The 24,736-nt window shown below is 38.9% G+C and overlaps 1 protein-coding gene across 14 annotated transcripts in view; it reads right to left on the bottom strand.

Moving 5' to 3' along the window:
• The window catches only part of LOC110981067 (thioredoxin domain-containing protein 3 homolog), a 27,395-nt gene extending 2,743 nt beyond the window's left edge, over positions 1–24,652 (bottom strand). The window contains exons 1-22 of one of the 14 annotated variants that reach the window (XM_022238270.2): positions 24,578–24,652; positions 20,473–20,592; positions 19,999–20,102; positions 19,365–19,553; positions 18,621–18,717; positions 17,777–17,896; positions 16,960–17,042; positions 16,176–16,268; positions 15,620–15,774; positions 14,720–14,794; positions 14,160–14,278; positions 13,539–13,683; positions 13,342–13,449; positions 10,879–11,030; positions 10,337–10,481; positions 8,544–8,782; positions 6,121–6,180; positions 4,935–4,985; positions 4,496–4,543; positions 3,817–4,059; positions 1,409–1,513; positions 1,004–1,075 (exon numbers count right to left, since the gene is read on the bottom strand). In XM_022238270.2, coding sequence (XP_022093962.2) covers positions 1,004–1,075; positions 1,409–1,513; positions 3,817–4,059; positions 4,496–4,543; positions 4,935–4,985; positions 6,121–6,180; positions 8,544–8,782; positions 10,337–10,481; positions 10,879–11,030; positions 13,342–13,449; positions 13,539–13,683; positions 14,160–14,278; positions 14,720–14,794; positions 15,620–15,774; positions 16,176–16,268; positions 16,960–17,042; positions 17,777–17,896; positions 18,621–18,717; positions 19,365–19,553; positions 19,999–20,102; positions 20,473–20,563 — 2,494 coding nt within the window. In that variant the 5' untranslated portion in view covers positions 20,564–20,592; positions 24,578–24,652. Of the gene's footprint in view, positions 1–1,003; positions 1,076–1,408; positions 1,517–3,816; positions 4,060–4,495; positions 4,544–4,934; positions 4,986–6,120; positions 6,181–8,543; positions 8,783–10,336; positions 10,482–10,878; positions 11,031–13,341; positions 13,450–13,538; positions 13,684–14,159; positions 14,279–14,719; positions 14,795–15,619; positions 15,775–16,175; positions 16,269–16,959; positions 17,043–17,776; positions 17,897–18,620; positions 18,718–19,364; positions 19,554–19,998; positions 20,103–20,472; positions 20,593–24,520 lie in introns of all 14 variants that reach the window. The other 13 variants (XM_022238268.2, XM_022238269.2, XM_022238273.2 and 10 more) reach the window with 13 other exon arrangements.
• Between the last annotated feature and the right edge of the window lie 84 nt (positions 24,653–24,736).

Consider the following 24,736-nt stretch of genomic DNA (forward strand, 5'->3'; position numbering starts at 1 on the left):
CTATGAATGAAATACAACTGACATGACCCACCACCACATCATCAATGAGCATAAAGTCACATTTCATTTTTAATCTGCAAAAGTTATGTGTGAATTACCTAGCATTCCATCATCACCATCATTTCAATTCTATTCATTAATAGGCAAGTCATAGGTCATTTTTAAATATCCCGGATCCTCAGTGTGCCACAAAGGCACCATCAACTATTTGCAGGGAGCTGATAAGACTTTAATTCTGTGTGCTACCACACGTCAACCATTCAGCTCAAAACCTCAAACGTATAAAGGAAGAAAAAAATCTGACTCTAAGTTCATTTTTGGGTGGCAGATCTCGGTTTAGCAGACAGTAACAGTGGTGGTTCTATAAATCACGGACCATTTACCAAGGGATGTGCAACTTAAGCTCAGAGCTGGTTCAGTGCGTGTTACGGCTGGCACAGTATCAAAGCAGAAATTTAGTTGGATTATGTAACACTTCCTCTAATAATAAAACATATTTTCCTGTCTACCACTTTGTTTTCTTGTAATATTTTAAGTCAGAGTACACCCTTTCTAAAAATATGCTGCTCAAGATATTTCATGCTATATATTCTGAGAAAATTGTACCACAAAATTGGGGAATTTTGCCTCATTAAAACTTTGTTTCTCCTTGAAATCGATAAATGAAGATTTGTTCGTCAAAACGAACAGATTTAAGCATCACATCGGCATGTCGTCTCGGCATAACCACGGCTGCACTGTACATGCTGCAAGCTGCAACCCGTGTCGTGGTCGCGAGTTTTTTCGAGAAAGTCAAGAGCACTTGCGTGGGTAATAACAATCCGTAACACGTATGGATCCAAGGTTGCACATGTGTTTGCACTGGGGCCACTCGTGGTTGCACATCCCTGAGTAAATGGTCCGTGTATAAATGCAACAAGTAACTTCAGTCACAAATGCTGATGAATAGTGAATGAAAGGGAGTAGGTTTAGTGATCTGAGGAGCCCTCTTGTGATGTCTCACCAACTGTCTGGTTAGCTGTAGGCTCTTCCTCTTGCTGCTGTTCATCCTCTGGTACAGGTTTTGATGCTGGTTCTATTTACAATAGGTAATATATGTCAAAACACACACATACTTGAAACCGTGAGAATAGATGAAACCGTTTTCTTCAAATACGCAAAATACATGTGACAATGACTGAAATAAAAAAAAACCAAATTTCAAAAAAAAGATTTGCTTTTCAAGTGTGTCTTTTTTGGGGTAATGTAAGACGACACAAAAATCTGTGTTTTGAAGGACTTAATAAACAAAAAATTACCGAGTCAATACAAAAATCTTTGAGCAGCCTTTGACGATGTTTCAAACAATCTTTCGACTGAAGAAAAAGTTTGTGGTGGTGTTAGTGATCCCTGCTGACACCTAACATACCCTCCTGTGTTTGGGGTTCCCTACCCTCATCCGCTGTGGGGTCTGTCACCTCTGTCTGTTCACCACTATCTGGTGGTGTTTCTTCTTGGATTTCCTCTTTTGGTTCTGCTGTAATAGGATTTCAATTAATGTTTTATATATGAACAATTTTTGGAATGACAGGAATCTTGATGTCAAAGTCCAACAACTGACAGTTACAAATTTTTCACTAAATCGCCAACAGTCAATTTAAAAGTCTAAAAAAGCAGACTGAAATGTCAGGTGAATATTTATCCTTGATATGTTTCTACTGAGGCTGAAAATGGAAGTCACAATAAAACTGATGTTCAGAGCTGATTATAACTCAAAATTATACCCTTTTAGGAAATGTACATTTTAGAAGTTAAATGAAAATTAAAAATACACTAGCAGAAACCCATGAATTAAGAAGGACAATTTTGATTCCAAATTTGAAGCCAAAGAGAGTTGAACAGAGAAAAACTAATACAAAATGTTTTAAAGAACAGTTAAGGCCAGTGAAGCCAGTAATGAAGACAGTGGCATAGCTAGGCTTTTACTAGTGGGGGGCACAAAGGGGACACAGCATCTTATGGGGGTATCAGCTTTCAGTGGTGTGTTTTTGGGGGGGCTATTTTTTGTTAGCCTCATTCAATATTTATCCATTTTTTAAACCCCCCCCCGGTTGCTACGTTACTGAATGAAGACAATTGTTTGGGAGTATGATGTTGATGGCTTCTAAAATATGCTACATGAAATGAAATCGAAAGTGTGTTTGCCATATGCGAACTAAGAAGTGTGTCATTTTACTTAGAGAAAAGCAAGCTAAAATCTGGGAAATTATTAGTCAAGGTGGAACTGAAACAGTATTTGAAGAAATATTGTACGTATTAGAGTTTCTAAAAGAAGCTATTCAATTTTAGAACTTTGGTCACAGTTGCTGCTGATACAGAAGTCATCTTCAATGCCAAACCATTTTACTATTTCTAAGCTAGCATGATTTTTATTAGTGCCAATAAAACCCTGGGAGAAGATTGATAGACATAGAACTTTAGAGCAACTCTGTAACAACATAATTATTGAATTTTTCCTACAGTTACAAAAAACAACCATAGCAATTGTGCCAATTTAAATAATGCAAAAAAAACAATGAGTGAAAGCAACTGTGGTTAGCATACTAGATATGCCTTTCTAAGTTGAGCTGCAGATGAATGTTTTACTGAGTCAATCCTCACTCTAAATTGGTACAGTAAGAACCAAACTCAAGGCTGTGTTGACTGAATAAACGGGTGCTGGGACATACAGCTTATCACAGCTTGGAAAAAGAATTCTGACTAATTCCCAGTCCTTTTGCACATACTGTGATATTTTTGCCATAACTAAAACCCAATTACTCAAAGTCGGACCACTTTTGTTGGACTTATTCTTGCTGAACCAGTTTTGTTGTTTCAGCATACTTGGTGAACTCATCTGAACAGGATTGAGCTACACCTGTAAGAAATCTAATGCACTCAAACTTGGGTGAAAATGCATAATAATTGAAGCAAACCTGTAACATAATGCTAGAATGGAAGCTTGTATTAAAAAGCCAAGAAAAAGACACCAATGGTGGTTACACGGACCATGTATAATGCTACATGAGACAACTCTGGGGAAAATCAAAACTTGTTGAAAAATGGCCAGTTGCTTTGTGTTTGCATTCATTTAGCCTAACAGTCTTCAATCCTCCAATTAAGGATTAAGAACTGTTAGAACTGATTAGCTGATTTGTCACTAGCCTAACCCTTTAATGCCAAAAACCCTTTTTGCTTTGTTTGAAGCTAAAAAAAAATCTAAAATCAATTATCTAGAATCGATGCTTATATTACTCCTTCAAGCGTCAGTTTCCGTAACTTGTCATGATTTTCCCCAGATTGGTTTCTTGAAAAATGAATGCAACACTGAGCTCTACAGAAGCTTTTCTGTGAAAAGACATGAATGAAAAATTGGAAGCAGTTAGTGATGACAAATGCAGTTTAGCTTGATAACGATGGAACGGTTCTTGCTGCTGGAATAACATTACAAGGAAACAAGTGTTAGCAGGTTAACTTCTTAATGTTGAAAATCTGAATGCAAATTATACTAGGCACTACGAATACTTCAGCCATCTTTGTCATGCCCCCTGAAGACAAACTTACAACAGCAAGACGTGGTTCACTAAGTGCTATGATCCCAGCTAATTTGATGTACCATGCACTTGCACATCCGGCTGATCTTATGCACATGGAATCAATTATTATTGACCTGGTACATGATGACTGAAAAATTTTGCAGAAAACAAAGATGGCTGTGGTATGTGTGAGTACAAAGTGGCATCTGAAATAGCAGACAGGGTTAACAAGATGAAGCTTTGGTTCATGCAGCATGGATACCTTCCTCTCTCTCTGCCTGTTCATCAGCTGTTTGTTCGTCGTTACTCTCCTCCAATGAAGCTTTTTCTTCACCGCCCTCTTCAACCTTTGCACTCTCCTCCCCTTCCCTTTCCCCACCCTCTCCTTTCTCAGCCTCAACATCAGGGCCATCTGCTTCCCCTCCCTCAGTTTGCTCACCCTCCCCTCCCCCCGGGGCTTGCTCATCTTCCCCACCCTGGGATTCTTGGCTTTCTTGTTGAGCTTCTGTTGACAGAAAGTTGTTACAATAAAAATATCTACTTTTGACCTGGACTTAGTAATGTGCCCAATGTATATACCAAAATTGTGTGGAATACAAATTTGTCTGTTAAATGTCTGATGGATCTCCATTAAACAACGCGGTATCTTGCAAGAAATTCATGATCTAAAAACCCAATGCCATATGTCATCTTGATTTGTAAACACGACTCAAAATTGACACAAAGTTAGTTTATCCTAGGCACGGAAAGAAGTAATTAGTCTAAATGTGGTATGTTTTGTGTACAGGTGTAATAGCTTTCCTTGTTAAATGTAACAACCATCTGTTTACATTCTGATAGTAAGTATGAAAGCACTATTTAAACCAAATACACTCAAGTAGTATTTGGGTAAATACCAAATGTTAGGAATTCTTAGACATTATCCATGTTGTCTATCTTACCCTCTGTGGCTGCAGGTTCAGTTGGTACCTGTTCCTCATCTTCATCACCTGTCACACAAAGATGTACATTCACAATGAGTACAGTCCAACTGGCTTCTAAATGTTCTCTTTATCTCTTCTTATTAAATTATAAGGGCAAATATTTGCATCATGTTTATTCTGTAAAAATCTTACATTTTTGGAACCTAATTTGGAAGAGTTGAAATTTCTTTTAAAACACTTCACCAATTGTGAGGGACTTCATGAAATTTCAGAATATTTTGGGACCGTTTCATAGTGCTGTAAGGAAACTGCTAGTCACTAACAAAAAAGATCTGTGTGGACTCTGCTAATGGACATGATGTGATTACAGATTTTGTCCAAACCATGCTTGGAGTGCCAAGATCCATGGGGGTATTGTCAGACCTGTAGTGTATTGGTGATTTCTAAGCTACCATACCCTGATCAGCAACTTGTACTCCTTCTTGCTCATTAGTTACCGCTGTATGCACTGCAAAAATAAAAAGGATCTTACTTACAAATAATAATCAGTATGACATAACAAAGGCATGATTTGTCCTCAATAAGGCGCAAATGGAACGTGACAGAAACCACATGGAAAACATGGCTACGCTGAAAAACATCTGTCCTTTTAATTTGCCTTTTTGACTCTTTGAAGGGAACCTCTGGCTTGAGCTTTATATTACTATTTCATTTTCAATTCTTTTATTCATTCATTTTTTTTTTGGTTTGTTCTTTGGTTTGGGTAATTTATTAAGTGATCCTAAACAACTACATGTAAATGTAAAACAGCGATTAATTAATGTCTCCTGACGACAGACAGAGCATACCATCCGAAACGTTGAGTTCCTCACGGTTCTTTTCAGAACCATACAGACTCACAAAGAGATTGTATCCTTGCATGGTGCTACTGCAAGCTTTCCACCTTAGCGATTAATTTCTTGACTGCATGCTGCCGGGTGCTTTTAAAAATGCAGTGCACACATACAGGCAATTTTCAAGATTTTCAGTTTTCCAAATTCTTCAAAATTCATCATTTCATTTAATGGACATTTACACCCACACAAATGACTGTTTGGTGGCTACTCTAAGCTGACAGGTAACCTTCATTGACTCCTGAATATTTCAGCCAAGCCTGCCACCCTGTGAAGAGAACCCAGAATTGTGACGTGTTGCGTAATTTCCTTTGTCCCCAGTGCATGCGAGTGGCATCTTTTCAAACGCAGCTGGATTAGCTTGCTGTGGTATACTGTTTAAAAAGAGTGACAGATTACCTTTGAAAAATGCAAGCCGAAAATTGATGGCAATTCCCAGCAGCAGGTCTTTTGTTCCGAGTACGGTTTTTTGTTAAACGGACCAGCTCTTTTGTCCCATTTTAGGCACCCCGGCTCTGCGTATAAACCCACGGTTCTCAAAACGGGGTTCCCCGGCAGCAAGTGGTTAATGTATAAAATACTAAACATCCTTCCAATTATTGAATCTTTAAATAACGTATTCAATAACATTAGGCAAACGAAACCATATAATCAAGTTCTTGGACTGATGTTCATTTTTTCCAGATAGTACAAGCTATTTGGGACTGCGGGCCAAAGAGATGTAGGTTTTTGTTTGTCTTATCATCTTACTTTCCGGTTGGTCTTGGGTTGTACTTTCAGCAACAATATCAGCCATTTCCCCATCCATGTCTGACAACACACACAAATGGTTGTTAGGAGGTGAGGTTAGCACACACATACCATACCATCATAACAAACAGTACCACCATTAACATCACAGATGGATACAAAAGGGTGCAGTTAGAGAGCTGGATATTGTCTATTGACAGAAAATATCTACAAAAGTACAGTATGCCGTCTTGATGTCTTGTATATTGATGGTCTAAGACAGATCTGAAAGATCAAACTTAGCCCAACAGGTACAGAGAATGAAAGCTATTATTCAGATTATCTCATCAGTGTCAATCACTTGTCAGTGTCAATCATTTATCAGTGTCAATCACTTATCAGTGTCAATCATTTATCAGTGTCAATCACTTATCAGTTTCAATCACTTATCAGTGTCAATCATTTATCAGTGTCAATCACTTATCAGTGTCAATCATTTATCAGTGTCAATCATTTATCAGTCTAGTCTCGATCAGTGTCATATAATCATCAAACATCTGGTTCATGTTGATGGCATGACCTTGAGTATGTGTTTAAAAGGTGTTCTTTAGTTGTGTTTCCATTGGACATTCTCTTCCATGCTTGCATTCTGTCTGCAACTCCCTGTTCACATTCACAAGCATAAACTTCTGTACTTTCCCACTTGGACTTTTTACAACAGCGGAATGTTAATTCTCTGTACATGGTTGGATAATGTGCCATGGTGCCATTGATCAATATGCATCTTTTTGCATTAGCAACAGTCAGCTACCTGCTTGAGTAAATGTCACAACATTCATGAGGCAAAGACACAAATATCTTGACGGAAATGTATGACACCTCTATGACACGTAAAATAGTGATATGTGCACATACATGTATGTACCAGTATCAGGAACAGAAAGGGGTCAGCTAATTATTTTTCACATGAGGCATTTGACAGCAGACTTGCAGAAATTTTACAGCATGGTGTTGTTCCAACTAGTTTAGTCAGGGGGGCCAGTACAAGTATTGCAGCTCTGTGGGAAGTTTCTGAGATGACTTTCGGCCTGTTACATTATCGTGATTGTAATGTGACACAGAGGCATGTCAATTCATGGTGAGTTCCAATTGGACTTAATTGTGGCAATTTTGGAAATATGGTTTTTCATTCAAGTTCATTTTTCTGATGTGAGTGAAGGTCATGACTTTGTCTGTCAGAATCAGAAAGATAATTTGTATCATCATTCTGCAGTCTATGTGCGACATAATAGGTTGCAACAGCATTGGTAGAGTTAAAGCAGACCCATCTTCGTATCCGTCCTGTACAACAGGACACAATGAAGTGAAGCTTTTCAAGTTGGACAGAGGGTGCAATCAACAATTAGAAGTGCTCAATTAAAAATCCTTGAAGTATTGTTAACTGGCAAAGCAAGAGCAGCATATACACAGTATGTAAAAGGTGCGATAAAATGTTTTGTCATACATGTCTAGGATATTGTCTGTTCATGGGCCCAGAATAATGACATGACAGGGCGATATATCTGCATATGACACTCACTGTGTGACATCCTATTCTGCACAAGACAGATGATTTGGAAAATTCGGAAATGACCGTTGTCACTCAGTTAGTCAGTTTTGAATGGTACCCATGATCACGATGATACATTCTGTGCATAGGTTACCAGGGAATTCGATCAATGGTCATGCTCTCATAACAGACTCTATCCCCGCCGTGTGTAAGGTAATGCAATGGACTGCTAACCAGACTACTGACACGTGAACTTGTACTCACTGGTACTTCCTCTACTCTCACAATAAAGTTTACGCTATTAAAAAAAGTGAGGGAACAATGCATTCACAGACAATAATTGTTTACGTCTGTTATGTTAATTATACAGTTTGACAGTACGCCTATTGTTTTCTGAACTCTTGAAATTCAGAGCTCCTTTCTTTGGATAAATTCCTGAGCCTTAACATAATTAAGACAGAGGTATGACAAAACAATTGTTAAATGCTGCGATGTGGGATATGCAGTTTTGAACACCCTCAGGCATGCATGGTGCCCTCGGCTTTGCCTCGGGGTGCTATGCATCCCTCAAATGATCATTACGTTATATCCTACGTCACAGCAGTTAACAGTTGTTAAATGTGCAAAGTATAACAACTATAGAGATAAGTGCAACAGCTATGGTTGACCATAACATAAAATGTGTCATACAATGGCCTTCATGCAAAAACCATACTCAACCTACGACCTCTAAAAATAACTTGAAGGCAATCAGAGTTAGCCTGAAACCTCTAACGTGGAAATTATTAGAGTTAAAATTGTATCAAGGATAGTTTCTCCAAGAAGGTCACTGTGATTCACGAGTCAGTTAGTTAAAAGCACCAAAAAATGACTACTTCCACAGTAAGCCTCTTACCTGTGATAGAGCCATCCTCTTCAATCCCAACTTCAGGGAAGAGCTTTTGTATCTTCTCCTTGGCATGGTCTTTATTGGAGCTGCCATGGATGGCATTGTGTAAGACATCCTTCCCTAACAGTGCACGCAGGGAGTCTGGGGCTTGTTCTCGAGCTACTTCAGGATCAGTAGGACCCATAATGGTACGCCAGCCTTCTACAGCATCCTCTCGCGATAACACCATGATCATTGAGGGGCCACTGATGGGACAGAGACAAGCCGTGAGTTGGGAGTGAAATGACAGGGAAAGGTATACCAGATCTAACCCATAGATTACAAACTGACGAGAGGATGCTAAGATTTTACAGAGTGGATTTGAAATCCACCTTGACCAAGTCTCAACATTCTCTCCTTCCACCTTGGGTGAGATCCTAGATACACTGCCTGCATAGATGGTATGAGGGGAGGAAGGGACATGGTCAATGAGGAAGGCAAAGCTGAAAACAGCACAACAGATTTCAAAAAGCAATGTCAGCATCAATGTTAAGTTGGCCAGTTTGAAGCACTATTAGTAATCACAAAACAATTACCAATTTCCACCTGATCATTCCAGAAAATGCACAGACATTTGTCCTGCACTGTGTCCAAATGCAATCATGCACCGTTTTCTTACTGACTTTCTACACCTTAAAACCCATTTGGAATGACAGTACACTGATGTTTTTTATTCACACTGGACTCTTGTCTTGCAGATTCTTAATACATCTTGATTGCGATGGAATGAAATGTTCATGGGTTGCATGATGAAAATCAATGTACACTTGGTCTATACCTAGGATTTAAGGCTTGATTAAACTCCTTAACCCTAACACTCCTCAATCCTTCACCTGTTGGAGGACTGAGGAGTGTTAGGGTTAATCAAAGACAGAATACACATCAAAAAATCTCGGAGAGAATTATTGTAAATATGAGTATTCACTGCTTATCATGGTTTGCCCCAAGGGATCAAAGATCTCTCTACAACACTATAAAAGGAAATGCACACAGCTCGCAAAATTTGACCTCCCCAAAATGACTCCCCCCAAAAAACACCAACTAAATGACATGTACTTGATGAAGTAAATTTATTCATGAATTATGGGCTTGAGCACATCGGTACATGATAATGTTCATGATATTCCATGTAAATTTAATGATCTCTGCATGGTTTCCATCATAGGGACCTCAGTGCATCAAAGTGTTATCATCTCAAGGACACAGCCATTACAAAACACTCGGACACAGAAATCAAAAGACAAAAAAGGAAAAAAAGGGCTGAAATGATAACTAGTAGAATAAATGCCATACACAGCATCTGTCAACACAAGAGCTGTCAAATCTTGGACTGTGATGTTGGAATGCAGTATACAATTAGTTTTAATGCAGCTGCTAATGGTGTGTTGAAGGTAATAAGTTGGGAGAATCTGCTTTCCATGCAAAATTGGGCAATTGAGATTTTTTTTTAAAATCTGAAATAAACTCAAAATGTCACTTTAGTATTTAGTTAAGAATAAGGCCATTTAAAATACTCTCTACATTTCCTGACAAACTTAACTTTAGTAGAAATCAGAATTGATTAGAAGTTCATTATTGGGAAACAACTAAGGATACCTTCCTTCCTGAAAAACATGTTCTCTGTTTTTTTTATTTCTTAACTTTTTGGGTGGTGGATAGTGTTTTTGATAATTCAGTTGCAAATGCCAAGATTGTCTTGTCACAGTACTGCAAAACATTCTCAAGGGAGAAAAGAACATTGTAAGAAGCTTGTAGATAACCTTGTCATGTGATCCATAAGACTGTCAAAGAACTCTTTGCCTTCGTGTTCCTTGTAGAGTTGCTCTGCTAACTCCCTATCCAATTCCACATCCTTCTGACAGGCAATGTTGAAACCAGCTTCATGAATCTTCTCAATGATAGCATCTGTTCAGGAGAAACTCACACTTATCAGAATACAATTCAAAATGCACTGGAGTACAATTTCCGTCTCCCCAAATTGGGACAGGGCTAAAAATCTTCAGTTTGAAAGAAATTTTAAAATGGCCAAATGTTTTCATAAATATAAAAAACTTGGTAAAAAATCATTATTATAAAAGGTGCGAAATGAACATTTAAACAAAGAAAGCTCAGTTATTAGGCAATACTGCGTAACAATTTTTCCCAGATTATTTTCCCAGCCCAAAGATGGCAGTATCTGCTGTATTTGTGGCATTTTACTTTATCCAGAGAGGAGGGTTAATCCGCTGTTTCTTCCAACAATCAACCCATGTTGAAAAGAAGCACTGAACCAAGTCAAGAAAACCAAGTATTCTCTTTCTACCTTTATGTTCAACTGATGCATCTGGTTTGATGACAGCTAACGTGTTCTCTGTTGGGAAGAAATAATTGAGTTCTTTCTGTGCTGACTCCATTGAATCACTGCCATGAACACAGTTGATGGATGAATCAGGGAGGCTGAACTGGGCACGCAAGCTACAACAAAGACACATGGGTTATGGTTACCACAGTTAACTGTCTGTATGCAAAGGATATGTACTGTTTAATACAGTACATTTTGTCTATTTTCCAATAACCTGAATATTTATTATTTATTTTTTCACCCTGACATGACCCAGCACACCTAAAATGTACCATCTGAAGGCAATAAGGCCATGACATTTTAAGATTAGTAAATCAAAAGAAATCTTTCAAATAAGTAAGCATGAGTCTGCCTGACTGGCATATTAATCACATGGCTGAGTTAACTTTCACAGACATGAAGTTTGCAGTGTTGAAATAACCAAGGTGTACATGTATGCATTCGGTCAAGTTGGACACTTATCCCTAAAATGCCAGTAAACATAATGATGATTGTCATGCTTTATGTTTTGTTATATGGGTGTATATGTTTTCCTTCAGCACTTCAAATCCAATTATCCATTCGTAGCTCCCACAAGAAAGTGCACATGTAAACAAAGGGCGATGTCATCAGTAATGAGGCCTGCTGAAAAAGAAAGTTAGTGCTTGTGACGAAATCCTAGTCTGGACTCTTAGTCTTTGAAGGTGGCATTCAATGATTAATGCACTAGTCTGCGGACTTGGTGTATTTATGAGAGGACGTTTTGTGAATTAGCAATGAAGTCTTGTGAGGACTACACACCGCATGCACTGATTTAGGCCCAGAGAATGACTGATTTATGGCAGAGAGAATTACTGATTTAGGCCCAGAGAATGGCTGATTTAGGCACAGAGAATGACTGATTTTATGGCAGAGAGAATGCAGGATTTAGGCACAGAGAATGACTGATTTTATGGCAGAGAGAATGCAGGATTTAGGCACAGAGAATGACTGATTTATGGCAGAGAGAATGACTGATTTAGGCACAGAGAATGACTGATTTAGGCACAGAGAATGACTGATTTTATGGCAGAGAGAATGCAGGATTTAGGCACAGAGAATGACTGATTTAGGCACAGAAAATGACTGATTTTATGGCAGAGAGAATGCAGGATTTAGGCACAGAGAATGACTGATTTTATGTCAGAGAGAATGCAGGATTTATGGCAGAGAGAATTACTGATTTAGGCCCAGAGAATGGCTGATTTAGGCACAGAGAATGACTGATTTTATGGCAGAGAGAATTACTGATTTAGGCCCAGAGAATGGCTGATTTAGGCACAGAGAATGACTGATTTATGGCAGAGAGAATGCAGGATTTAGGCACAGAGAATGACTGATTTTATGGCAGAGAGAATGCAGGATTTAGGCACAGAGAATGACTGATTTAGGCACAGAGAATGACTGATTTAGGCACAGAGAATGACTGATTTATGGCACAGAGAATGACTGATTTAGGCACAGAGAATGACTGATTTTATGGCAGAGAGAATGCAGGATTTAGGCACAGAGAATGACTGATTTAGGCACAGAGAATGACTGATTTTATGGCAGAGAGAATGCAGGATTTAGGCACAGAGAATGACTGATTTAGGCACAGAGAATGACTGATTTATGGCAGAGAGAATGACTGATTTAGGCACAGAGAATGACTGATTTTATGGCAGAGAGAATGCAGGATTTAGGCACAGAGAATGACTGATTTAGGCACAGAGAATGACTGATTTTATGGCTGAGAGAATGCAGGATTTAGGCACAGAGAATGACTGATTTTATGGCAGAGAGAATGCAGGATTTAGGCACAGAGAATGACTGATTTTATGGCAGAGAGAATGCAGGATTTAGGCACAGAGAATGACTGATTTAGGCAGAGAGAATGACTGATTTTATGGCAGAGAGAATGCAGGATTTAGGCAGAGAGAATGACTGATTTTATGGCAGAGAGAATGCAGGATTTAGGCAGAGAGAATGACTGATTTATGGCAGAGAGAATGCAGGATTTAGGCACAGAGAATGACTGATTTAGGCACAGAGAATGACTGATTTAGGCACAGAGAATGACTGATTTTATGGCAGAGAGAATGCAGGATTTAGGCCCAGAGAATGACTGATTTTATGGCAGAGAGAATGCAGGATTTAGGCACAGAGAATGACTGATTTTATGGCAGAGAGAATGGCTGATTTAGGCACAGAGAATGACTGATTTTATGGCAGAGAGAATGGCTGATTTAGGCACAGAGAATGACTGATTTATGGCAGAGAGAATGCAGGATTTTCATCTCACTCTGCACCAATCTGTAGTTTCTTTGCACGGATGCACAATGTCAATGTCAGTCAAGTGTTAACACGGCCTGTCCCTTCCTCACCAATGAGGGTGCACTTGTGCACCTTGTTTACTCTACCTACCTATCAGGTGCTTCTTGCTTTGCCACCTCTACTTCTTTAGGTCCTAACATGTTCCTCCAATGCTGAATAGCTTCTTCCTTGGCAAGACCCAATGCTAACACAGGACCCCTGAGAGCACACAAACACAAAGAGACCGATTAGGAAGCATGTCCGAATTTTTAATCAGAATTCTACAGAGCAAAGGGTGGATGACTCACGATGTCATGTGGTTAATGAGCTCTTCAAAGTGAGGCTGTCCCTCCTGTTGCTTGTAGAATTCTTTGGCCTGGTCTTCAGTCAGCTGGATCTCTTTCTGAAGGCAGACCTCAAAACCTGCTGCCTTGATCTTCTCAATGATGGCATCTAATGGAAACACAGGACACAAGGGAAAAGAGAGATGAGTTATAGGATATATTACAACCAAAAATACAACCATATATGGCTTTTAGTGTGTACCCTTTTGGTGCTGTCTCAACTCATCTCAACGTTTATTTCCATATTGCAATGTACATTTATTAAATTACAGAGAGGGTCAATGATAGACAGATGTCTGACAAAATAGAAGAACAGGAGTTAGGTAAGATGCAAAGTGAAAAACGGACAATACAGGAGCATACTCAAAAGCCAAAGTCCTGATTTAGAAAGGCGTTGTTAAAAAACTTTGACAAACAAAACTGACAACATACCATGTAGGAAAGACAAATAAAAGTAGTCTGATCCTTCTACAATGGTAATATTTGCCTCAGCAAAGATTAGGACAGGTTATAAACCAAGTATTAGAAAAAACTATTGTCTCAGCAAGAAATACTTGTTTGTTTTGTGACCATCAATTGACCTACCTTTATGTTCCTTGAGGGCATCTGGTCTGACAAGAGCCAAAGTTTTCTGGACTTGGGGAGGTGGTCCTGTGCCAGGCACGATGGGAATGGCAAAGTTGGGGAAGAAAAATGACAATTCTCTGCAGAATGCAAGAAAAATGACGAGGTGTCAGCCTCAATTCTCAACGATTTGAACTGTGGCAAAATAGCTTGTTGTCAAATCCAGAAAATGACTGATAAATATTAATAACACCTTATAAAAAACAAAGCATTTGTAACCTGACAGAGAAACCAACAGTTGGACCACTTTTATACAGAATTATTAGTGCAGTTAACAAACTGGCATTCCATCTGAGACGTTACATACTGGCTTATTATTCATCAGTGATCTAGTGATGTGTGGACAAAATATATACACTGTGTAACAAAGAACATAAAAGCTTCACAAAGTTTGTACCTTAATCACCTGTTAATGCAAATAGCCAAGCAAACCAGACAATTACAAGATCTTATTTTTGATATATATTAGATTCACTCTACTTGCTTTTTTATAGGAGCACGATGTATGATGATATCATTACCTTGCAGCACGCTCTCCTGAATCTGCTCCATGCAAAGCATTCATTGTTGTGTCTGTTCCATACAAAGCTCGTAGACTGCAACAGACAAGAAGTCATCACTTACCATACACTTTCTACTTGAATATTTAATGATCAGTGTTGTAGTTGAGACCCCTTAAGACCTTCACAACACCACACAAGACCAGCACATGACCAACACAGGACCTTCAGTCTGAAGTCAAGTCACAAGCTATTCAAATGAACTGCAACAAAAGCACTCCTTTGTCATATTGTTCACCCTGTTACTTGTGACTGGTCTTCTGCATGGTTTTGTGCATGGTCTTGTGACTGGTCTTCTGCATGGTTTTGTGCATGGTCTTGTGACTGGTCTTCTGCATGGTTTTGTGCATGGTCTTGTGACTGGTCTTCTGCATGGTTTTGTGCATGGTCTTGTGACTGGTCTTCTGCATGGTTTTGTGCATGGTCTTGCGACTGGTCTTCTGCATGGTTTTGTGCATGGTCTTGTGACTGGTCTTCTGCATGGTTTTGTGCATGGTCTTGTGACTGGTCTTCTGCATGGTTTTGTGCATGGTCTTGTGACTGGTCTTCTGCATGGTTTTGTGCATGGTCTTGTGACTGTTCTTCTGCATGGTTTTGTGCATGGTCTTGTGACTGGTCTTCTGCATGGTTTTGTGCATGGTCTTGTGACTGGTCTTCTGCATGGTTTTGTGCATGGTCTTGTGACTGGTCTTCTGCATGGTTTTGTGCATGGTCTTGTGACTGGTCTTCTGCATGGTTTTGTGCGTGATCTTGTGACTGGTCTTCTGCATGGTTTTGTGCATGGTCTTGTGATGGTCTCGACTACAACACTGTTACTGATTATTTAAATAATACAGTAACAAAATGGTCCAGATCTTTTACCTGTCTGGTGCTTCCTCCTTGGCAACCTCTACATCTTTTGGTCCAATGAGAGCACGTACTTCATGTACCACCCCTTCACCTGTGTCTCCTTTGGTTAATACAAGGATGTGACTTGGTCCACTTGACATGAACTGCACGAGTGCTTCGAAGTGTTCCTGAGAATTGATAAAAAAAATCCACACACTGTTTAATAATAAGCTTCAAATATTTTGGAAAAATTTTCATGAGAAATAAAATAGTCTTCATACAATCTTTATTTTGGCTGTTGCCACAGACAATACACCAAATATAACTTTAACTGTTAGAACATAATTATGATTATAATTGACATATAACTACAAATATATTACATTAAATTATCAATTTAATTTAGAGGTGACCATGTCAGAGAAAAAGTCTTTAAGAGAAGCAAGTTTAAAAGAATGACAACAGTGTCATAACATCTGGCTCTGAATTCACCATGTTCCCAAGAGTTAAGTCAATGCAAACACTGATGACACTTAATCATGTTAATGTACCGAGGTTGACGTGAATTTTAAAGAATGAGTTGACTGACCTCCTCTTCATGTTCCTTGTAGAATTCCCTTGCCTCTTCCTCTCTTAACGTCTTTTCTTCTTGAGCCAAAACCTCCAGGCCATTATCCATTAACTTCGAAAAATAAAAAAGGCATTTTCACCCAAACAATGACGGCACGCTTCTTATCCTTTAGTCTATCTCTATTTTTACAGCACTTTTATAACACATTCTTATTAAACTTGATAAAGCTTCACAATAGAACTCAATGCATTAACCCTAACCCTCCTGAATCCTTCACCTGTTGGAGGATTGAGGAGGGTTAGGGTTAAGGCAATAGAACTTTTCCAGTCAAATGGCTATAGGATTTGGTGATGTGAAAGTGCTTGTTGTAGGGAAAATAAAGAACAGGTTATTCCACATCTCATAACACTGACAAAAAAGGGCTTGTTACTTGCCACCTTGAAGGTTGGTTTATCCTTCAAGTAAATGCAAAACTAAGCAAATCTGACATAACGAAACATTTGCAGTAAAATTCATTTATGTTGGAAACTTGGAATGTGTTTAACTTTTGCGAATGTTCAATGCCAATATCTGATCTAATGCCACATATCCTATTCATGTTCGTTCTCACACTGAATATATATGAAACTTCACCTTCCAATCTAAAAACATCCTTGGGGGTGCATTTCAAATATATTACAACCTATGTCAGATATTGACTCAATGACAACACAGTTGGTTAAAACACAAACTCTTTCACTGCATTTTGGGGAAAAATTAATAAAATATATACAGGTGGGGAAAAAAGCCAGATTTTCCTTACTTTCTGGATAATTTCTTCAACTTTGCCTTCTTTGACTGCATCTGGTTTGATTAGCACAACTGTGACTTCCTTGGGTACAGGCTCTGTAAGGTTTAAGACATGTTATCAGAGGTCAGGAATTGAAAGACATTGGTACAGTCAAATGAGTTAGTTTGATAAATTTACTTTTAACAATAAATGGACGATGATAATGGCAATCATAATTTTTCACAATTTTGATTATCTATTCAGGCACTGGCCAAATAATAAAGTTAGTTTACTAAATTCAATTTCAATATTTACAAACTGAGCCCCCATTTTGAAAACTTAAAATTTTTTCTGACCAAAATAACAAGTAGAAAAAAAATGGACCAACTGTGCAAAAGGGAACCTTGAAATCACTTTAAAAAGGAGGTTAAGACATGAATTAGTCCATGAAATTTATTAGTATTATCCAGATTTGAGAAAAGGTCCACAAAAAAAGGTCCAGGCAAAAGGAACCCTTCAAATGAAAGAGACAACTTTTCTTGGAACACCAACATTTCTATTAAGGAAACCATGTTACTATTTTTCTGAACACACATTATTCCTAATCCCTCCTTAAAAAAACATCCTTAAATTCCAGGAGGCAAGCAAATTTAATCCAAAATATCCTAACTATCTGTGAACTGGAAAATCAACAAAAGCCAACCAAATAATCCATGGAACTACAACCTGACAAACAGTCACACTCCCAGCCAAACAACAACACTAAACCACATGCATTTTAGGACCAAAAACCAATCATCCATTACCAAAGCATCCCTCGGTCAATTACATGCGAAGCTAACACATGTACCTGTTCTAGACCTACTGCTCTGTGCTTGTATACCAGTAAACATTTGCTGTAGAGTATTCTCACTGACTGGCCTAACAGACACATCCATGCATTTCTCCTCCCCACTGATTATTTCCCCTACTGTAGGATGAAGGGAAAAAGTGCAGGAGTGCAGGTTAGGTAGGGGAGGGGTGAACTGGGGAAGAGGAGGGGGATGAAATGAGGAGGGTGGGGCTGTGATCATTAAAGGGGAGGGGATGATTAGAGGAATGGACAAAAAGATTGAGTGCATGGTCTACAAGGTTTTGCACATCCATTACAGCAAATTCTCGACACAGTCGGGAAGAGAAAGAAAAGAACAATTACACATACTTAGGATTTTAGACAAAATTGGTGTTGGTAAAGTAGCATGTAAGAGATCAGACTGGCTAGTGTGAGACAAAATACTTGAATATGGGACAAAATATTTTAAAATTCAAACTGCTAGTCTGCTGCAAATCTTAAAAAACAACGTCGTGGTTATATAAATTGGACTAAAGTTTTTAACCAATAACATTCCTGACTTTATGACCTTTTGCTTCAATTTTTATCTCTTTTACTTTAATATAATACAAAATATTGATGTAATTGTCATAATAAGTCTGACCTTCCATGAAATATCACTAAAATAGTTTACAATTAATTTCATATCCAGATGTTTAGAATACAGCCAAAGATGGCATCCTTAGTTCTAACATTTATCAGTTCAATGTGGCTTGTCTAGCTTTACTCCCAAGAAAACTGTCATATATTGAATCTATACTTCCAAGCTCGATCTGTTGAGATGCAGTCAAGATGACAACTAAGACAAGAAAGTATGTCTTACTCTTGGCTTCTTCTTCTTGTTTACGTTTCTCAGCTGCCTCAGCTTCAGCTGCTTCTTGCTCCTTAGCCTCCACAGCTGCCAAAACAGGATCCTTAATCTATCCAAGACAACAAACCAGACCCGTGCAAAGAACAACACTTTGATGCACTCCTGCCCAGGCTTGAACCTTGCCAGGGTTGCAAGCAGACTTGGTTTTCAGTCTTCATGCCTAAACCCTTCAGTGCCGGTAGTTGATTTAAGAACCTTCCCAAATCCTATAAAAGTCCTCATGGTAGAGTGACATAATGGCACATTCTTTGTACTTGAACTTACGAGGGAATCAAGTCCCAAATTAACAGACGTAGAGCTCTAACTTCCTCAAGGCTTCAAAATCCTTCTGTTAAGTTTTGGAGGATTTAAAAAAAGAATTTCGAAAGATTTTGGATGAGAGGTACCGTAATCTGGTCCTGAAGAATTCATTAAAATGTCTGGGGTTTGACTCCCATTTCTCAAACTGAAATTTCTTAACACTTGCAAGCTCAGGTGTAACATGTTGGCACTTTGAGTAATCAATGGTTTTGTTACAGAAATAAACACTGATAAACATTTTCATGTTAAAAAATAAGCACAGAATTTCCTACCAGGCCAATCTCATCAATATTACAGTACATATTCCCTCCCCCCAAAAAGAAATGATTTAATTGAATGTTGCACTTTCCTCCAGAAGATACAGAATCAGAGAATGAGTTGACTAATGAAGCTCACCACTTTGCGCTCAGCACCTTCTTCCAGTACTCGATGCTCAGCAGCTAGCTGAGTTGTGATGGACTTCTGGAGACCCGGTCCATTGGCCCCTCTGACCACATCTACTAACTGACCAGTGCCAAAGAATAGGAAGCATGGTTCGCAGTGACCACGGTACTTCTCAAGGTTCTCAATGTTGTCTGCTTCTGCCTATATCAGGATAGTAAACAAGTTGTTTATACTATGGATGCTGGACTGAGCGTATTTTTAAAATTTCTTACCTCCTCAAAACTCACATCTTGATTCCATAAAACCATGGTAAAACATTCATAGGCTATATATTTTCTACTTGTCTGCCAAGCGGCTTGATGCATAAAACCAGGCAGAGACATCTAGTCGTCTGATACTGTCCTCAAAATAGACTTAGGAATATTAGAAATAATAATGCTGACAAAACAAATGTTGTGCACAGGTACATGAGGTGAATACTGTCACATTCACAGAGTTCTTGTGTACAAAAAGAACACATACAGGGCTACACGCATACAAAATGAACAAAAATCATGATTGCAAAAACTCTATTTTAAGCCCCATGTTGATTTCATTTCCAATTTTTCAATAATGATTATAAATTGCTAAAATACTCTGATCTTACGACTGCAAACTTCAGCAAGTCATCGCCGATTTCATTCTTCAAGCGTCTGAAAAGACTGACAACGGCTGTGCAGGGGCCACACCATCGCTGATAAACATCAACAACTGACAAGTAAACAAACATTTCTTACTTTTAATCCTCAAACAAAATTTCTCAACATTTAAATTTGAACTGTCCTATCCATGCAACATTTATCATAAGATTACACTTGTGCCACTATTTCTGAATATCCTGCTTTTTTAGACTTCTTTGACTTTTTCGACTTATAATACTCCAATGAAATGCACTTATATGACTGGAAGTGAAATTTTCAGTTAGAAACCTAGGTTTTTAAATGTTTTCTCAAAACAAGAGACTGTTTTTATGCGACAACAGCTGGTGCCAAAATGATCAAATTCATTGAGAAAACTGATGAACTACTAAATACAGAAACCTGTTGCGTGAAATCAAGAATAAAGATGTTGTTGGACTTACCACATAAACCTTCTATGGTCATAAGAGCATCCCACTGTTCTTGGTTTGTCACTTCCGTCTGAAGGACAATTGCCTCCTTCTTGGCAGGCATCTTAGAAACGTTTCTTATGGGTGCTTAAACTATTCAAAAAATGAAAATTCAATTCTTTGAATTTCACAACATTATAAAAACCTATGTGAAGGCACTTACATGTATAACAATAACTGTGAATAAAATACAGAATCCCCATTTTACATTTTCAGCAGTTTGTTGGCTAATGAATGAGAAATTTAGCCTATGCCATTTAGATTATATCAACGCAGAGCAAGAAATTGTATCATCATGCAAGATGTATCATGCAATACACTGAACAGGTCTATTTGCAAAAGTCAGTGGACAGTATTCTTCAGGTCGAGATGTTGTCACTGGCTTTTGTTTCATGTCTCTGACTGGTCAGTGATGACTAGTCTATACTGGCCCCCTGGGCTCAAAGGGGCATGAATTGGACAACAGCATGAAAAATCTGAATGACAACCGTTCAGTCGGGTCACGTCACTTTGTTTCAAGGCTGGTTACCCAACACAGCCATTTTAGATATACTCAGATTCCTTGAGATTCATCAGAAGTCTTCATCAAGAAACCAGACTAAATTCACTAATTTGTCTTTGTTTCACCTCTCTGTTGCGTCATGTACGCTGCTGTTTTAACCCATATTTAACCCATATATATATTATTTTTATTTCATAAATCAAAGCTCTGTCCCCTTGTCACATACACAATCTTTCTTTCACCGCCAACTTATCTAGGCAAGTTGTTTTGTAGAAGTTGACTTAGTTTCCTTATTTATTATACATGTACTTATACTTCTCATAGGAACAGGGCGCTAAAAGTAAGGAACACTCAATTTTTAGTTAACCAGTCCAGTTTTTTACATGGCTGTTACACTGGCACACACAGCATGCTGTAGTTAGGCTACTGATTAAAAAAAAAAGCCCAATGCTGGCTTATCTTGAGTGCGGATTTTGTCAGCTCAGACTAAGTTAGCTGGTTTGGTTGTGGGTCCCAGATATTAGGGCAATACTTTAAACAAGGGCAAAGTACTATAAAAAAAAATGATTCATAAATACCTCAGACAGTATCCCTATTCAACAATATGCAACATGACTATGTATTTACATTTGATAATGCCTACTGAGAAGTGATAATGCCCGCTACATAAAACATGTGCTGGTGCCTGGATATGAGACAGTTTACTCCATCCCTATTGGGCATCAGTCTGCATGCAACGCAACACGTAGAACGCACCACGCACATGCCAACTCCAATAGGCCTACAACAGTACAAGGAGATTCTATAGGACAACTTTCAAAAGGAATATAGTAGGGATGTTACAAAATTTTGAGATATTTAAAATGAGCCCAGAAAATAATCCCATTGGATAAAGCTTAGCAAGATCTTTCATTTGATACCCCATTCAACCTCAAAGCGATGACTACTTTCATACCCAAAAATATGTATATTCTTCCCTGTAGTTTATTTATGGACACACAAAAAATGTTGTGATTGGAACAGACAGAGAATGGCACATGTATGTGATTACGAGAATTTTTTTTTGCAAGACACGAGAGATTTCATGAAATTTTCAGTTCTAGCATTACTTAGCATATGTAATGCAATTTCTCGAACACTTGGCGAATTTTCATCACTGATATGTCTTTGAAATCCACAAACATCCACAATCCATATCATCAAAATCACCATTTTATACAATATTTTGACAGAATGGTACTTACAGTTATTTATCATTAACTTTCATATTTGTGCGATGACAATCTACATGTAAGTGCATGAGGTTGAATGACGATCATACAATGTCATACATGCTACAGTATGTAGGCTATGCGGCATTGCATGATAACACTCGCAACACCGCTCAAAAAACACAAACTTTGGCAAAAACGGGGCAAAAAACACACTACGCATTGTCTCATTCCATTCAAATTTCACCACAAAGTTGAATTCCAGCCAAAAGTTAAGACAGCACGCAGACGATCCCTAGAAGTTACGACCTCCTTTTTGGGGGGGGGCAGGATGGTACCATGGGACTAGAATACATCATTTTGATGACCTCATGGGGAAAAACCCCTTTATAACCCACAGAACCACATCATTTCAGGGACAGCCTCCAATGTTCCCACAAACGCCTGTGCGGGTGTGGGTAGCATATTAGAGCGAGTAATGAATATGCATGTATATGATGTCACCATAAGCTCATGACTCATACATGTTTATCACGGAAAAGCATGTATGCATAATGCACTGGCAAGCAACGTGTTTGTTGTTCACGGGCACTGTTTTAGCAACAATCATTACTTTTCACAAGTCTTCTTTCTACTGTCGCCCCAACACCCCCTACTGTCGCTCCAAAATAGCTTTCAGGTCTACATTTGACAAGTCCTCTTTCCACTGTCGCCACACTACCTTCTACTGTCGCCCCTTTAACCGATAGTCATCACTTTTAACAAGTCCTCTTTCTACTGTCACCACACTACCTTCTACTGTCTCCCCTTAACCGATAGTCATCACTTTTAATAAGTCCTCTTTCCACAGTCACCCCACTACCTTCTACTGTCGCCCCTTTAACCGATAGTCATCACTTTTAACAAGTCCTCTTTCTACTGTCGCCACACTACCTTCTACTGTCGCCCCCTTAACCGATAGTCATCACTTTTAACAAGTCCTCTTTCCACTGTCGCCACACTACCTTCTACTGTCGCCCCCTTAACCGATAGTCATCACTTTTAACAAGTCCTCTTTCCACTGTCGCCACACTACCTTCTACTGTCGCCCCTTTAACCGATAGTCATCACTTTTAACAAGTCCTCTTTCCACTGTCGCCACACTACCTTCTACTGTCGCCCCCTTAACCGATAGTCATCACTTTTAACAAGTCCTCTTTCCACTGTCGCCCCACTACCTTCTACTGTCGCCCCTTCAACCGATAGTCATCACTTTTAACAAGTCCTCTTTCTACCGTCGCCCCACTACCTTCTACTGTCGCCCCTTTAACCGATAGTCATCACTTTTAACGAGTCCTCTTTCCACTGTCGCCCCACTACCTTCTACTGTCTCCCCTTAACCGATAGTCATCACTTTTAATAAGTCCTCTTTCCACTGTCGCCCCACTACCTTCTACTGTCGCCCCTTTAACCGATAGTCATCACTTTTAACGAGTCCTCTTTCTACCATTGCCCCACTACCTTCTACTGTTGCGCCATTAACGGATAGTTATCACTTTATACATGTTCAGATGTTGGAAATTTGCGCGCAAACGTACGTGCTGTATGTGACGACACCAATATAGCCGTGATGACATCAGGGTCGTGCATATTCATTACACTCTCTACTGTCGAACCTTTTTACGCTACCTACATTTTGACTGCAATGTGCACTCGGACTGTAACATCCCTAAATTATAAGATAAATATACATGCAGGCCTAGGCCTACCATGAATGGAATATGAAAATTTTCAAACAATATCATTGGAAATCCATCATGTGTTGACTTCTCTTGACCCTCCGAATAAAAAGGTATTTATGAAATGGAATAAATATGAGCTTGGCCAGTCTTTAACTAATGCTCAAGCAAGACCTTGCTAAGGAGAACCAATGCTGATGATTCTGCCCTCGCCTGTGGCTCGGGCATTAAATTAGTCACATCCTGTCTCCTGAGTGGGTCTAAAAAGGTCTTATCGGCCATGCACATATTTATTCTCTTAATAAAATAGGTGATTCCCTGTACAAACAGCACGGAGGGTTGCCTCTTTGCCTGGACACGTGTCCGTCCCTTAGTAAGCACAAGGGCAGGCCAAGGAAAGGAGGCACCCTTCATTTTCACGTTACTCTACGAGTCAATGGTAGGTTCTATTTCTACCTCCCGCTCCCAGTACAGTCATTCAGCAAACTGCCGTTAAATATTTTAGAGAAGTCATAATTGCATCGAAGACACCTATTTCGCCCTAAATTCTACTCTATGTGATGCATAAAGTTTCTGGCTTTAACACTTACTCCTTTGATGGGTTTAAAACAGTTTTTCAATACCTTTAAATAAAAAACATATCTTACATTTCAGAGACCAACTCAGCGCAGAAATGTTTATATGACCACGGTTTGTTGCTTAGTGAGTCACGTGACGCTTTGGATGGCTATACTTTTTCCTAGGTAACATTCGTGAACGTGACGAACGCAAAAAGCCCATACTTATATATTTACAGGAAAACAGCC

The sequence above is a fragment of the Acanthaster planci genome, linkage group LG03, assembly GCF_054643075.1.
Source record: "Acanthaster planci isolate LZ-2023a linkage group LG03, COTS_SCS, whole genome shotgun sequence".
Lineage (NCBI taxonomy): Eukaryota > Metazoa > Echinodermata > Asteroidea > Valvatida > Acanthasteridae > Acanthaster > Acanthaster planci.